General features: G+C 45.7%; 1 protein-coding gene across 1 annotated transcript in view; it reads left to right on the forward strand.

The window, feature by feature from the left end:
- The first annotated feature begins 264 nt into the window (after nucleotides 1–264).
- LOC138363245 (protein APCDD1-like) overlaps nucleotides 265–15,293 on the forward strand; it is a 41,711-nt gene continuing 26,682 nt past the window's right edge. Inside the window, exons 1-3 of the mRNA XM_069322253.1 lie at nucleotides 265–318; nucleotides 3,870–3,934; nucleotides 12,824–13,027. Of these exons, the coding sequence (XP_069178354.1) occupies nucleotides 265–318; nucleotides 3,870–3,934; nucleotides 12,824–13,027 (323 nt within the window). The remainder of the gene's footprint in view (nucleotides 319–3,869; nucleotides 3,935–12,823; nucleotides 13,028–15,293) is intronic.

The following is a 15,293-nucleotide window of genomic DNA, read 5'->3' on the forward strand; positions in this document are numbered from 1 at the left end:
TAGGTGAGTACACAGCCATCAGTGCTGCCCACCCCACACACCCGCCCGTGCCCACCCCGCCCTTAAATGCCCTAAAAAAGCTATCATCCTCTTTATCAAAACTCTGTAGAAAAAAATACCAAACAAGAGGGAGCTTTTAAGTGGTTGGTGGGAGGCAGTTCTGGTGGCGAGGCCCAGTAGTGCTCGCTGGCACCAGTCCTCTCATTACGGAAGGTTTATGTGGACGGTAACTTACATATGGACGGTAAGGTACCGTCTGCTACGATGAAATGTGTACGACGTGCTGACGGAGGCCTCACACGATGCGTCCGCCCAGAAGTTAGTTGAGCTAATTTATTGTGGCCCCAATACCCATGCTGTGGGCGGTCCGTAAACAGGAAGGGAGTTCGCTATAGCCATATATTTGGCCAACTAAGAATCGCGCGAGTGTGCGCGAAGAGCGGGAGGAACTGTTTAGTCTCCCCAGATGGTTCACTCTTTCCGTTTTTTATGGTATCAGAAGACGCTCTCGGGAGGAAGATAGGAGTAGGGTAAATAGGGATATTTATAGGGTCGGCCGCACTTCAGATAAGGCGCTCCACCTCTTATAAGGGTCTGCTTGGTGAATGGCGGGCGAGGCGGCCTTCTACGGGTCGGGCAAGATCGTGGGTCATGGGATCTGGAGTGACAACCTTTCTAAACTGATCACACAGCCCAACCCGTCCTCCTAATGCAGCGTCGCATTTGGACGTACACTCTACCTAAGGCCAAAAATCGTCGTACTAGAAAATGATAGCGGCGCGTAAACTTGATACACTGTCCCGTTTTCTGTTTTGGGTCCTCTGGTAGGTTAGGATAAGGGCACTTTAGTACTACAGTATCTTGACGTTGGGAAACCTTTGGAGGACGGGTTGAATATTCACTACAAATGAAGGTAGTTATTCCGTACGCACCCCCATGCCCTATCCCGGGGGCGGTGGTGGAGAGGGTTACACAGGCACATAATGGGTTCACGAACTTAACCACAGTTAATTTAGCCAAGCAAGTAACAGTCTTGTGAAGCTAGTTACACACTGAAGGTAACCAAGAGAATTAATTTTTCAGAGGCCACGTTTAGCCTGGGGCGCGCCATGCCCTCCTCAAACGATGGGTAACCTCTCACCAGCTTGCTGACTGATTTAGACTACTCTGCTTTAAATACATCTCTCAGAGCTAAGTCTCTATATCAAAAATTACATTTCGACACCCGCAGCACTTTCCCACCCGATAGATTACAATCATTAATAGACATCTACACAATATTATATAACAGACATCTCTTGGGGGCTACTAAATGAAAATATTAACATTCCTTGATGTTAAATGCTGCCATAAGGTGTACATAAGTATGGGTGAACCAGCACTACGATAACAGGTAAGCAAGCGTCCTGCTCCCTACGGCACGCAGCCTAGTCGCTAGAAATATGATACAGAAGAAATATATATCGGTAGACTCGATAAGCCTAAATACAGTTGTGGGAAATATTCACCATAACTTGTAACCAATAATTTTTAATCATAAAATATTATACAATAAATCTTTATGATAAGTAACTTGTGTGTTTTGAATAATTGTCCTCCTCCCTGCTGGCCTCTGTCCTCCTCACTGCTGGCCTCTGTCCTCCTCCCTGCTGGCCTCTGTCCTCCTCCCTGCTGGCCTCTGTCCTCCTCCCTGCTGGCCTCTGTCCTCCTCCCTGCTGGCCTCTGTCCTCCTCCCTGCTGGCCTCTGTCCTCCTCCCTGCTGGCCTCTGTCCTCCTCCCTGCTGGCCTCTGTCCTCCTCCCTGCTGGCCTCTGTCCTCCTCCCTGCTGGCCTCTGTCCTCCTCCCTGCTGGCCTCTGTCCTCCTCCCTGCTGGCCTCTGTCCTCCTCCCTGCTGGCCTCTGTCCTCCTCCCTGCTGGCCTCTGTCCTCCTCCCTGCTGGCCTCTGTCCTCCTCCCTGCTGGCCTCTGTCCTCCTCCCTGCTGGCCTCTGTCCTCCTCCCTGCTGGCCTCTGTCCTCCTCCCTGCTGGCCTCTGTCCTCCTCCCTGCTGGCCTCTCCGTCACGCACCATAACAACAACTGAGAGATTGAATAATATCTCCAATCATTTCTTACAAAATATATAATTACAAGAAATTAACCAGTTCTTAAAGAAGAAAGTAAAGTGAATGTTGCTAATTCAAATATTTAAATAAACATAGCTTAATGCTCAGAATAAAATAATAATAATAAATATATATATATAATTATAGTTATAATTAATAATATATATATATAAATATATATATATATATATATATATATATATATATATATATATATGTATATATATATATATATATATATATATATATATATATATATATGTATATATATATATATATATATATATATATATATATATATATATATATATATATATATATATGTTAATTGGGATTGTAATGATACATAGCATAGTAATTACATTCTTGTAAAGCCACTAGTAAGCACAACGTTTCAGGCAGGTCCTTAATTTAAGACAATTTAACGTAGGTAAATACTTGCAAAATGTATAAAATTGATAACAAAAAAATGATAAATCATTATAAAAATGATAATTTATAACAAATGATAACCCTGGTGACATGTGTCAGTTCCCGGCCGCTTGAACCACCTCCACGACCAGCAGAGTGTGTCGTGCCCGCCTGTCCGTCACCTGCAGCTAAGTAACACATCATTCCGTCGTGTAGCTCGGTTATTGTGGCCATAATACACGTGTATGGGTCAATATTGGCGGGAGATGAGAGCGGTGACGAGGGAAGGGATCTAACATACCTCGCGTAAGAGAATAAATCTTAATTTAATTATCTGAATTGACGTGAGATAATTTTGGTATACTAAATGCAAACTGATTTACAATAGATGACACAGAGGCCATATTAGACACCACTTTCCTGCTGAGAATTAAATTTGTCCTCTTGTATTAATGATCATTAACTATATTTAAAATTGTAAAACATTATATTATTTTCAGTGACGTTTAATAATAAATTAAATATATGAGATCTTTGAACTTTATATCTAATTTAAACATAATTAGCAAGTATATAAGAGAAAATTTTCATTCAATCTAAACGAATAATTACCCTCCCCCCCCCAAGATTGTGGCTGGGGAACCCACACAAAGTTTGTGGTTAATACGGTCCACTAGACCCAACAAATTATACAACAACAGTCTTCCTGTCCCCGACAACTGAGGACCCGTGAGTGTGTATACTTCAAGTTCAAGTATGTTTATTGAGACAAGAAACAAATACATCTCAAAGGGATTGAGTAGCTTAGGCTATTTCTAACCCTCCCCCGCCCCCCTCTACTTCAAGTCCCTCAAGGGGCGCACAAATTCAGTGAGTACAAATACACAAATCACAATACAAGAATCCCATTTAACATTGCAGGTTAATATAGTAAGCACCGCATATAATTGTTACACTCTTGGGGCAAAACTCTTGTAGCTCTTAAGTATCCTGTCTATCATACCATTATCACACATCCAAACAATTTGATGTGGTACACTACTTATGTGTATACTTGTCCCTTGTTGATGCTTCCCTGGCGAGGCCCACCTTCCCCTGGTGTTTCCCTGGCGAGGCCCACCTTCCCCTGGTGCTTCCCTGGCGAGGTCCACCTTCCCCTGGTGCTTCCCTGGCGAGGCCCACCTTCCCCTGGTGCTTCCCTGGCGAGGCCCACCTTCCCCTGGTGCTTCCCTGGCGAGGCCCACCTTCCCCTGGTGCTTCCCTGGCGAGGCAGGGTTGAGGTGGGCAGGGCAGGCACCATCGTGGCGCGCCCCTTCTTTCATTAACATTCAGTAAGATGTTTGTCTTAATTGGCAGACAAGTAAACCCAACTCTTATGACGACCAGCTCAAGACCATAACTCTAGAGACAATCATGAGAGCGTGAGATCCCCTGATGTGCCTACACCCCCCCCCCCTTACCTCCCTCCCCCCAAGTACCTTAACCACCTGCACCACCTCCATCTCCACCACCTCCACCTCCACCACCTCCTACGACCGTCCCCTAATACCCACTGGTCACTCTGCAAACTTTGGAGAGGTCCTCAAAAGTTAGGCCTCAAAGCTTGTACAGACAGACATCCTCTTTCATTGATGTATATGATACTAGACATGGTAGACCTCCAATGTTATATCGTCGTCTTCGTTTTAAAAGCTGTACCAGAATGTCTCCCTTCCCATCAATATACAAAATATAAAGACTGAAACTAACAATTATTGTATTAATTATGTTAAATTTCACTTTAATATTAAACAATCAAAGTTTCATAAAATCCACTTTAATATGTTTTCCACTTAAGAATTTATTTTTTTATTTTAATCGAATTTACACTTGCAACAGCAGTCTAACAAAATGCTAAATTTAGTATGGTCTCTGTTTCAGCATAATATCCAAAACACCGCCAGAAAATGAAGACTCCTTAACGGTAGTCTTGGGTCGGTACTGGACCATTATCAAGTCGATGTATCCAGGCAAGACTTTATAACAGTCCAGGACGGGTCGAATCGCCATCGTTTCTTGATTTTAAATATTATATCTTCGCCACGTTATTGTGACTCATCGTCAACAGAAAATGAACAAATCCACAAGGGCCATGACGAGGATTCGAACCTGCGTCCGGGAGCATCCCAGACACTGCCTTAATCGACTGAGCTACGACAGGGTAAGAGTTGAAACCGAAGTTCTACTGAACTTACTGGATCCCGTAGCCTCTCCGAGGCATAAACCAGGATTCTGGGATGCTTCCGGACGCAGGTTCGAATCCTCGTCACGGCCCTTGTGGATTTGTTCATTTCCATGCATCACGTTAGTGTGATCTCTGTGTGTAATGATGTAAGGGCGAAGAGGGAGAACGGCCTATTGACATAGCTCGGGTGCAGGGGGGAGTTGTGTAAAAGCCTGGTTTGTGCCTCGGAGAGGCTACGGGATCCAGTAAGTTCAGTAGAACTTCGGTTTCAACTCTTACCCTGTCGTAGCTCAGTCGATTAAGGCAGTGTCTGGGATGCTCCCGGACGCAGGTTCGAATCCTCGTCATGGCCCTTGTGGATTTGTTCATTTGATGCATCACGTTAGTGTGATCTCTGTGTGTAACTCATCGTCAATTTCCTTACCTTGTTCACACCTACTGTGGCGGCAAGCACTCGGCATCACACACACCACGTAGAAGATATCGAGAATTTAGAGCATGAAATACCTCTAGGGGCCAGTGACCATTGTGTCTTAGTCTTTGACTACATGATGGAATTCAAACTTATGACCATGGGACAAGAGATCTGGGAAAGGAGAGTTGACTACAGGAAAGGGGACTATAAGAGGATAAGGGACTATCTGGGTGAAGTGCAGTGGGAGGAAGAAATTAGAGGAAAAACAGTCCAAGATATGATGGACCTAGTCATACAGAAATGCCAGGAGGCCGAAGAGAGATTTATACCAACAGTAAAGGGAAAAAATAAGAAGGAATATAATAACCCATGGTTTAATAGACAGTGTCAGGAAGCAAAAATGGCCAGCAGGCGGGAGTGGAGGAAGTACAGAAGACAAAGGACAGAGGACAACAGAATCAGATACAACAGAGCTAGGAACGATTACATTAACATAAGACGAACATCGGAAAGGGACTATGAGAACGATATTGCAATCAAAGCGAAAAAACAACCTAAGTTACTACACAGTCATATAAGAAGAAAAATGTCGGTGAACGACCAAGTGACAAGACTAAGGAAGACAGAGAGGGCATATACTGAAAGTGACAAGGAAATCTGCGAGGCACTGAATGCCAGTTTCCATGGAGTGTTCACTACCGAGCCTGAGCAGCTCCCATTGTTGGAAGGGGTTACCCTAGATGAAAGACTATCAGATATAGAGGTGACAGCAGAGGAGGAAATGAAACAGTTGACAACTCTAGATGCAACTAAAGCAGTTGGACCAGACAAAGTATCACCGTGGATACTAAAAGAAACAGCACAGGCCCTCAGCGTGCCTCTGGCAATGATCTTTAATGAGTCACTTATGTCAGGAGAATTGCCCAGTTGCTGGAAGAAGGCAAATGTCGTGCCGATCTTCAAGAAAGGTGATAGGGAGGAGGCACTTAGACCTGTATCACTGGCAAGCATCCCCTGTAAAATACTGGAAAGAATAATTAGGCTACGACTGGTTGCACACCTGGAGAACATTAGGTTTGTGAACAAACATCAACATGGGTTCTGGACAGAGAAATCGTGCCTAACAAACCTTCTGGAATTCTATGATAAAATAACGAGGATAAGACAGGACAGAGATGGTTGGGCAGACTGCATATTTCTGGACTGCCAAAAAGCCATTGATACAGTACCGCACATGAGACTGCTGTTCAAGCTCGAGAGGCAGGCGGGAAGGGGGGGGGAAAGGTCCTAGCATGGATAAGGAACTACCTAACAGGAAGGAGCCAAAGAGTTACGGTAAGGGGCGAGAAGTTGGACTGGCGAACAGTAACAAGTGGAGTACCACAAGGATCGGTGCTGGGACCAATTCTATTTCTTGTATATGTTAACGACATGTTTACAGGCGTAGAGTCCTACATGTCGATGTTTGCGGATGACGCAAAGTTGATGAGAAGAGTTGTGACAGATGAGGATTGCAGGATCGTCCAAGAGGACCTGAACAGGTTGCAGAGATGGTCAGAGAAATGGCTACTGGAATTCAACACGAGCAAATGTAAAGTTATGGAAATGGGACTAGGAGATAGGAGACCAAAGGGACAGTACACAATGAAGGGGGACAGCCTACCTGTGACGACGCGCGAAAGAGACCTGGGTGTGGACGTAACACCTAATCTATCTCCTGAGGCACATATTAATAGGATAACGACAGCAGCGTACTCTACACTGGCAAAAGTTAGAACATCATTCAGAAACCTAAGTAAGGAGGCATTTAGGGCGCTTTACACTGCCTACGTAAGGCCAGTCTTAGAGTATGCCGCCTCATCATGGAGTCCCCATCTGAAGAAGCATATAATGAAACTGGAAAAGGTTCAGAGGTTTGCAACGAGACTTGTCCCAGAGCTACGAGGGATGGGGTATGAGGAGCGCCTGAGGGAACTGTGCCTTACGACACTAGAAAGAAGAAGGGAGAGGGGGGACATGATAGGAACGTATAAAATACTCAGAGGGATTGACAGAGTGGACATAGACGAAATGTTCACACGGAATAGTAACAGAACGAGGGGACATGGATGGAAGCTTGAAACTCAGATGAGTCACAGAGATGTTAGGAAGTTTTCTTTTAGCGTGAAAGTAGTGGGAAAATGGAATGCACTTCAGGAACAGGTTGTGGAAGCAAATACTATTCATAATTTTAAAACCGGGTATGATAGGGAAATGGGACAGGAGTCATTGCTGTAAACAACCGATCCTCGAAAGGCGGGATCCAAGAGTCAATGCTCGATCCTGCAGACACAACTAGGTGAGTACACCAACTTATCATTGCTGGGGACGAGGCTCTCAGGGCTACACATCACATCCTGGGTTGTGGATCAATCGACTTGACATGATTGTCTACTCATACTCATTCGTGTCAGCTCTCTCTCTCTCTTTCTCTTTCTTTCTCTTTCTTTCTCTTTCTTTCTTTCTCTCTCTCTCTCTCTCTCTCTCTCTCTCTCTCTCTCTCTCTCTCTCTCTCTCTCTCTCTCTCTCTCTCTCTCTCTCTCTCTCTCTCTCTCACCCCCACCCTTCCTCCCTCCCTCCAGTTGGTACTTTAGTTTTAAGCAGTGTTATTATTGAATTCGTTTTGTTAGGGACATGAAGGTTGTGTATATATCAACCCGTCCTCGCATACAAAGATCCAAGCTCGTTAATCCAGCCGCCAAACCCCGCCCTGTTTATGAATGAAAAACGGTTTACACACGACTCGCAACTGATTTCGTTCGAACACTTCCGGAACAAGTGCTTCACTGACGAATTTTTTTCCGAACCACAACGCTGTAAATGCTTCACTCACGAACTTCAAATACAAATAATCGCCAACAGAACCTAAACACCTAACCTAACCTATGACTGTATATGCACAATATGCTATTATAATATTAATTTATATATGAAAAAATTTCCGTTTTGAATGAACAGCATGTACACATTTATGAATGCGTCTGCGGGGTCGACCGCTGGATGTAATGGACTCGAGTCGTGGACGGGTTGCTATAAATGCTTCACCCACATACTTCAAATACAAATAATCGCCAACAAACCCTAAACACCTAACCTAAACTACGCCTAAGTGCACATAGAATGTGTATGTACAATAATATTAATTTATATATGAGAACAAACCAATTTTTAATACACAGTATGTTGAGGTTGATGAATACTACTGGGGAGGACGGCCGCTGCTTTAAACAGCCTAGTGTGAGGACGGGTTGGTATAGATATATACTTTAGGCTTATATCCAGGTCTCCACAACGTCGGCCTACTGACCCTCCCCAGGAGGCAACCCCACAACACTTGCCTAACGCCTGGGTACCTATTTACTGCTAGGTGAACAGTGGCATTAGGTGAGAGGAAACGTGCTCAACCATTTCTGTATCGCCCGGGAATCGAACTCATGATTCTTCGAATGTAAGTCAAGAACGAAGCCAACTGTACAAAGAGATCCTTAAGCACTTACTGTTTATCATTACCCAATGATACATCACGCTATGTGATATCTGTGAGTAATGTCGTTACCCAAAACCTCTGAGAACATTAATCGCACAGGAGTGAGGGTGTTGGGGCTGAAGAAGATCCACACTGATGTAACATGCAGCTTGTCCCTATTGTACAATGTTCTCGTAGATGTATGTTAGTCCAATGTATAAGTTGCTCCTGCTTGGAGCTGTGTGTTAAATTGGATGATATTTTCTACACGACCCACAAAAATATTATGTTCTATCTCCAAAGCCATTTTTGTCTATCAGATGGATGACTATGGAACATAGCTCATATTTTTGATCGAATCAGTTTTAGTTTATTATTTCCTGCTGATTTTTTTTATTTTCTATATGACAATAAATTCATTGATATTGTTATTTCCTACTAAATATCCTGGCAACTCTTAACCAATGTGGATCCGTGTGTGTGAGGCTAGGATGTCCTCAGAGCCTTTAGGTACTCCGCACCGTGTAAGCGCCGACCTCTTGTACAAATACATATATTTATTCAAAAAACATGTGTACAAATAACACAAGAGTAATGTACAATTGTAGACACGACTTACACAATCAATGAACTCATTATTATGCAAAGCGTTTCGGGCAAAAATCAGGTGTTGAGGTGAACCTTTTACTCGCTTCCCAGCCCAGGTGTACTGGCTTTGTCCTGATTGCTTGTAGTAAGTTGATTGTCAGTATTCACCTGGACACCTGATACTAGTGTGGTCTCACCTGGAACCTGCACACCTAACATTTCTCTCGTCTCGCCCAGAATCGTAGGATGGGGACATGCCTGACGTATTAATATTCCAATTGAAAGTGTTCCAGTTGAGCGCGCACTGATACACAGGCAACACCGCCACTCCTGGTAAAGCGCGGTGTTCCAGTCCTTCAATGTTGGTACTAATCTTTAGGCAAATTTGTAAATACATTTTGTTGATAAAGATGTTAATCATCATCAATCCTATCAAAGTGGCAATTTCTTTCGACTTGGACTGGTCGGAGGAACGACGGCCTCGCTTCTTGCAAGGTCGGCGGTCGATTCCTGATGGTCCAAGTGGGCAGGCAGCGTCCAGTATCCCAGCTCCCATCTAGTCGTTATATTACTTCCAAGTGCTATATAGTTATTCAGGGTAAAGTGTTCTCATAAATACCTCGTCTTGCCTCATTGTTCGTGTACCTCTCTAGGAGGAGAAACCCAGCGTGCAGCGGCGCTGGCAATTGAAGGGTAGCTTGAATGACCAAGTGGTTTGACTAGTTTATACTTCTTTATTACTCTGTTATTAGGCTACCTCCAGCCACTACCCAGGGCGCGCTCCCCATACCACGCGCGCGCGCTCTATATTGACGGGTTGTGCCTGCAGGATCTAGTTATTAGCTCTTGGACCCCGACTTTCTAATCGACGCTTGTTTAATGTACTCTCTTCTGACCTATTTCCCTCTATCGTATCTACTATACATATTTATCTCTAACACATATCCCCAAGATGCAGCCCGTAGCAGCTGTCTAACTCCCAGGTACCTATTTACTGCAAGGTGTACAAGGGCATCAGGGTGAAAGAAACTGAACATTTGTTTCTGCCTAGACCGGGAATCGAACCCGGGCTCTTAGAACTACGACCCCCCCCCCCTTCGAACACTGTCCACTCAGCCGCGTGTGCGTGCGCGTGCGCGCCCGGGGGGGGGGGGGGGGGGATCACGTTCCCTCCTCGCCTCATGCTGTTCTTATTTATATTGTTTAATTAATTTTTTTCTTGGCAATCACTTTTGAGTCATAAACCGCAGAGCGGAGCGTTGGTCCGCCAGGCGACCCGTCGCCGCGCAGGGGGGCGGGGGAGGTCTCCTGATGCTCGGCTCCTGTCCCCCCACACCTGGCGCCCCCCTCCTCTCCCACACCTGATGCCCCCCTCCTCTCCCACACCTGGCGTCCCCCACACCTGGCGCCCCTCTCCTCCCCCACACCTGGCGCCCCTCTCCTCCCCCACACCTGGCGCCCCTCTCCTCCCCCACACCTGGCGCCCCTCTCCTCCCCCACACCTGGCGCCCCCCTTCTCCCCCATACCTGGCGCCCCTCTCTTCCCCCACACCTGGCGCCCCTCTCTTCCCCCACACCTGGCGCCCCTCTCCTCCCCCACACCTGGCGCCCCTCTCCTCCCCCACACCTGCACCCGCTCCTCCCCCACACCTGACGCCCCTCTGCTCCCCCACACCTGCACCCGCTCATCCCCCACACCTGGCGCCCCTCTGCTCCCTCACACCTGCCAACCGCCCCTCCCCCACACCTGACGCCCCTCTCCTCCACCACACCTGGCGCCCCTCTCCTCCTCCACACCTGCCACCCGCCCCTCCCCCACACCTGACGCCCCGCCACACATCACCCTGACATTTACTAGGATATAATTGGTTTTCTTCGCTAACTTAAGGAGCCAATTATATGGTTGTGTGCATGGCAGGCCAGCCGTCTCAGACGTAAAGTGCACCTAAATAGTTTAATGCTGGGAGGAAGAGCCGCCAGGATGGGCGCGTTCCCCCTCACTGCTAATTATAGAAAACGGAAGATCTAAGAGAAAACAGGTCAGCGATGTCTAACAACTAATATGGTAGACCGAAATAAAAATGGCTAAATGTGTATTTTTTTTTATTGCCTGCATTGTTCAGGAGTTATAGATATTAGATACATGATGAAGGAGAGTTATTGAGTGTTATATGTGGATCTGAGGGTAGTGGCCTCCTCCTCTCGTAGCAAATGGTAGCGAATGAGCTGAGGATGGTTCTGATTGAACCATAAACTAGTAAGGAAGTGTTGAATGGTCCAGTGGGCGAACACGCCTCAATGTGCGGGTTGTACGGTGGGCCGGCGTGCTGTGTGTAGTTGGGAGCGGTGTGTTGTGCGGTGTTAACTAGTGCAGGTGTTGTGACGGCCTCGCTGGATGACACCATGATACATTATAGTGTATAGCGGGCACGGCTCGTGGCGGCACCTGCAGCCATGCCTCGCCCCACCCCACAATGGTTCCTTTTGATCTGTACACACTGGTTGGTGACGCTTATTGTGAAAGGCGGTCACTCTCATCTCTCATCTCATCTCTCGCTCCCATCTCTCTCTCCCATCTCTCTCATCTCTCTCTCTCTCTCTCTCTCTCTCTCTCTCTCTCTCTCTCTCTCTCTCTCTCTCTCTCTCTCTCTCTCTCTCTCTGTCTCTGTCTCTGTCTCTCTCTCTCTCTCTCTCTCTCTCTCTCTCTCTCTCTCTCTCTCTCTCTCTCTCTCTCTCTCTCTCTCTCTCTCTCTCTCTCTGAAAATGTAATATTAAGTGTTTTTTAAATTGCTCCAAAACTGTACGGAAACCAAATTACTAATTTCAGACGTGATCAAAATAACGCCTTCGACAGTGACCCCTTTCTTGAAGTGTGTGTATGGGGGGGGGGGGGAAGGGGGCATTATTATTGACACCGACCATCTTCCCGTTTTCATATTAATGTACTTATAGTAACGATGAGGACCATAGTACATATACCGGCGTACACGCAGTTAGAAAGTAGAAATCTATACTATTGAAATTGGACAAACTGGAAAACAATTTTCTACTTATGTTGTAAAGACAAACTAAACTAACCTAAGCCTCCTAGGCCTAATACACACTATCTGAGGCCTAGTATAGTACATATGTGTACTATACTGGGCCTGGGAATATTTTAAGTTTGTGTTTTAGCTTAATTTTTTCGGGCTATAAAGTGAATAGTGCCAAATTCTACTAATTGCTTAATACGTCAGTGTTTGTACTGACGTATTGAATTTAGAAGTGTTTATTGTCTCCAGGCTGATCCCCCCCCCCCCTCCACTCCATGAGAGTGGGAGGAGCATGGGAATAATTTTGTCTGAATTACTATTATTATTATTATTATTATTTAGAGTCGGTTAGACCAATGCGGGGACATGAAGCAGCGACCAGGGTACTTACCCTTTGGCGCACCCCTTAACAAGGTCGCTGGTTCGAATCCCTGTATTGCTCCAATTGATTTTCTCATTGATATGACATTAGTACAATTTCCTTGTGTAATTATATTATAATTATTATTGTGGTAATTAAGTGTTGTTGTTGTTGTTGTGGTCCAGGTGCGAGACGCGTCCGGGACCCCGCCACGTGCTGCGGGCCTACACCTTCCACGGGGACGGCAGCTTCCAGCTGGCCCTCCACACCTACCACGACGCCTTCTGCGCCCACCCCGCCTACACCCTGGCCGCCCACGGCCGCCTCGCCCTCGGCCGCCCCTCCTGGGTCACCCCTGGGGGCACGGAGGCCGACTACACCCTCTCCAGGTGAGAACACAATCTTTAATGCTCTTCACTACCTCATATATCTTTCAGTTAACTGAAAGTGGTGCTGGCATACTGTTGGCACTTTCACCAAATTCAGCTTGTTAAGGGTACTAATTTTATTGTGTTAAAGGCACCAATTGGACTGGGACACAATGGGCATTTGTAATAGCAGTTACCGTTTTTCATTCATAAACATGGGGTTTGGCGGGTGCATGGAATGGACTTTGGGTGCTTGGAGGACGGGCTGCTGTTCTTCAGCCTGTGCTCCGTGGGCAGGTGCCGGTGTGCGGAAATTTCTTTGCGGTTCGCAAAAAAATTCTGCCGAATCATGTAGCAGCTACATCGTTGTGAGCCGAGCTGGATGCACAACCTTCTCCATTGCCTCAAAATTCAGCCCGTCCATCAAGCAAAGTCCATTCCATGCACCCGCCAAACCCCGCCCTGTTTATGAATGAAAAACTGTTTACACACGACTCACAACTGATGACGTTCGAACACTTCCGGAACAAGTGCTTCACTGACGAATTTTGTTCGAACCACAACACTGTAAATGCTTCACCCACGTACTACAAATACAAATAATCGCCAACAGAACCTAAACACCTAACCTAACCTATGCCTATATATTCACAATATGCTAATATACTATAATATTAATTTATATTTGAGAAAAGTCTTGTTTTAAACAGCATGTTAAAATTGATGAATGTATCTTTGGGGTTGACTTCTGGATGGAATAGACTTGATCTGAGGACTGGTTGCAAAATGATTTTCATGTACTGTATATAGAAAGAAATTCGTTAACATTTTGTTACATTTATTTAAAATTAGATTCAGTAATGTGTATATGGTTTAGTTTAAACTGTAGTAATTTTACATGCCAGAAAAATAATGGAAAATGAGTATATGAAGCCGGGTGTGAGACTTGAAGACTGTGTCAGTCAGTCCCAGTTGGTGTTGCTGCCCCCATCCCCCCCCCCCCCCCGCCCACACACACGGGGCAACCCACGTGTGTGTGTGTATGTGTGTGTGTGTGTATGTGTGTGTGTGTGTGTGTATGTGTGTGTGTGTGTGTGTGTGTATGTGTGTGTGTGTGTGTGTGTGTGTGTGTGTGTGTGTGTGTGTGTGTGTGTGTGTGTGTGTGTGTGTGTGTGTGTGTGTGTGTGTGTGTGTGTGTGTGTGTGTGTGTGTGTGTGTGTGTATGTGTATGTGTGTGTGTGTGTGTGTGTGTGTGTGTGTGTGTGTGTGTGTGTGTGTGTGTGTGTGTGTGTGTGTGTGTGTGTGTGTGTGTGTGTGTGTGTGTGTGTGGATATATATCCACCTTGACGTAGTGCTGCTGGAAGCTTGTTGCCCGGGGAGGGGGGCGTGGCCCACTGGGTGCTCCGACGTCCTCACTAAATTTGCCTGTCCTTATGAGACCTTCCGCTCATGACTGTGGACACCACCCGTCCACAGCTGGGACGGCCTCCCGTCACCTCGCTCTCCTGTCGCCTCGCCCTTCAACACTTCCTCTGGATACACTAGAATCTCACGTTGGACAAACAGAGTACATTCATGATGGTCATCACTGGACCATATTAAGGGCCACCTAATGACCCTGGAGGGGGTCATGACCCTCCACGTATACACCATTGGCTGACAGAGATTACTGGACACTTGCCTCCACCTTCACCCCAACCACACGAAGTAAGGCACCACCACCACCACCACTACCACCACCACCACAAATGGTGGTGGTGCTGGTGGAAAATGCCACAATTCTAATTTTCTTTGCCTGGGTAAATAAAATAATTTGTGTTAGTATGTGTTAATTTGTTAGTACAAGAACACAAGCAATATTATCTACATATTGTATTATAGGTTAGTAAATGGTGTCGGATTTTTTCCAATAGTGTGATAGCCCATAATATGAGATCAATAGGAATAACGGGTAAAGTGGGGCGTTGGATTTTCAACTTTGTCAAAGAGAATGCAGAGAGTGACGGTCAATCAAATAAGATCAAACCCAAGTGCAGTGAAAAGCTGTGTACCTCACGGCACAGTCCTGGCACCACTGCTGTTTCTTATTCTTATCTCGAATATAGACAAAAATACTAGTCACAGCTTCGTGTTATCCTTTGCATATGATACAAAAATCAGCATGAAAATTTCCTCTGTAGAAGACATTGAAAAACTACAAGCAGATATTAATAAAGTCTTCGATTGGGCAACTGAAAATAAGATGATGTTTAACGGTGATAAGTTCCAGGTACTTAGGTACGGTGGA

Source organism: Procambarus clarkii, chromosome 10 (assembly GCF_040958095.1).
Source record: "Procambarus clarkii isolate CNS0578487 chromosome 10, FALCON_Pclarkii_2.0, whole genome shotgun sequence".
NCBI lineage: Eukaryota > Metazoa > Arthropoda > Malacostraca > Decapoda > Cambaridae > Procambarus > Procambarus clarkii.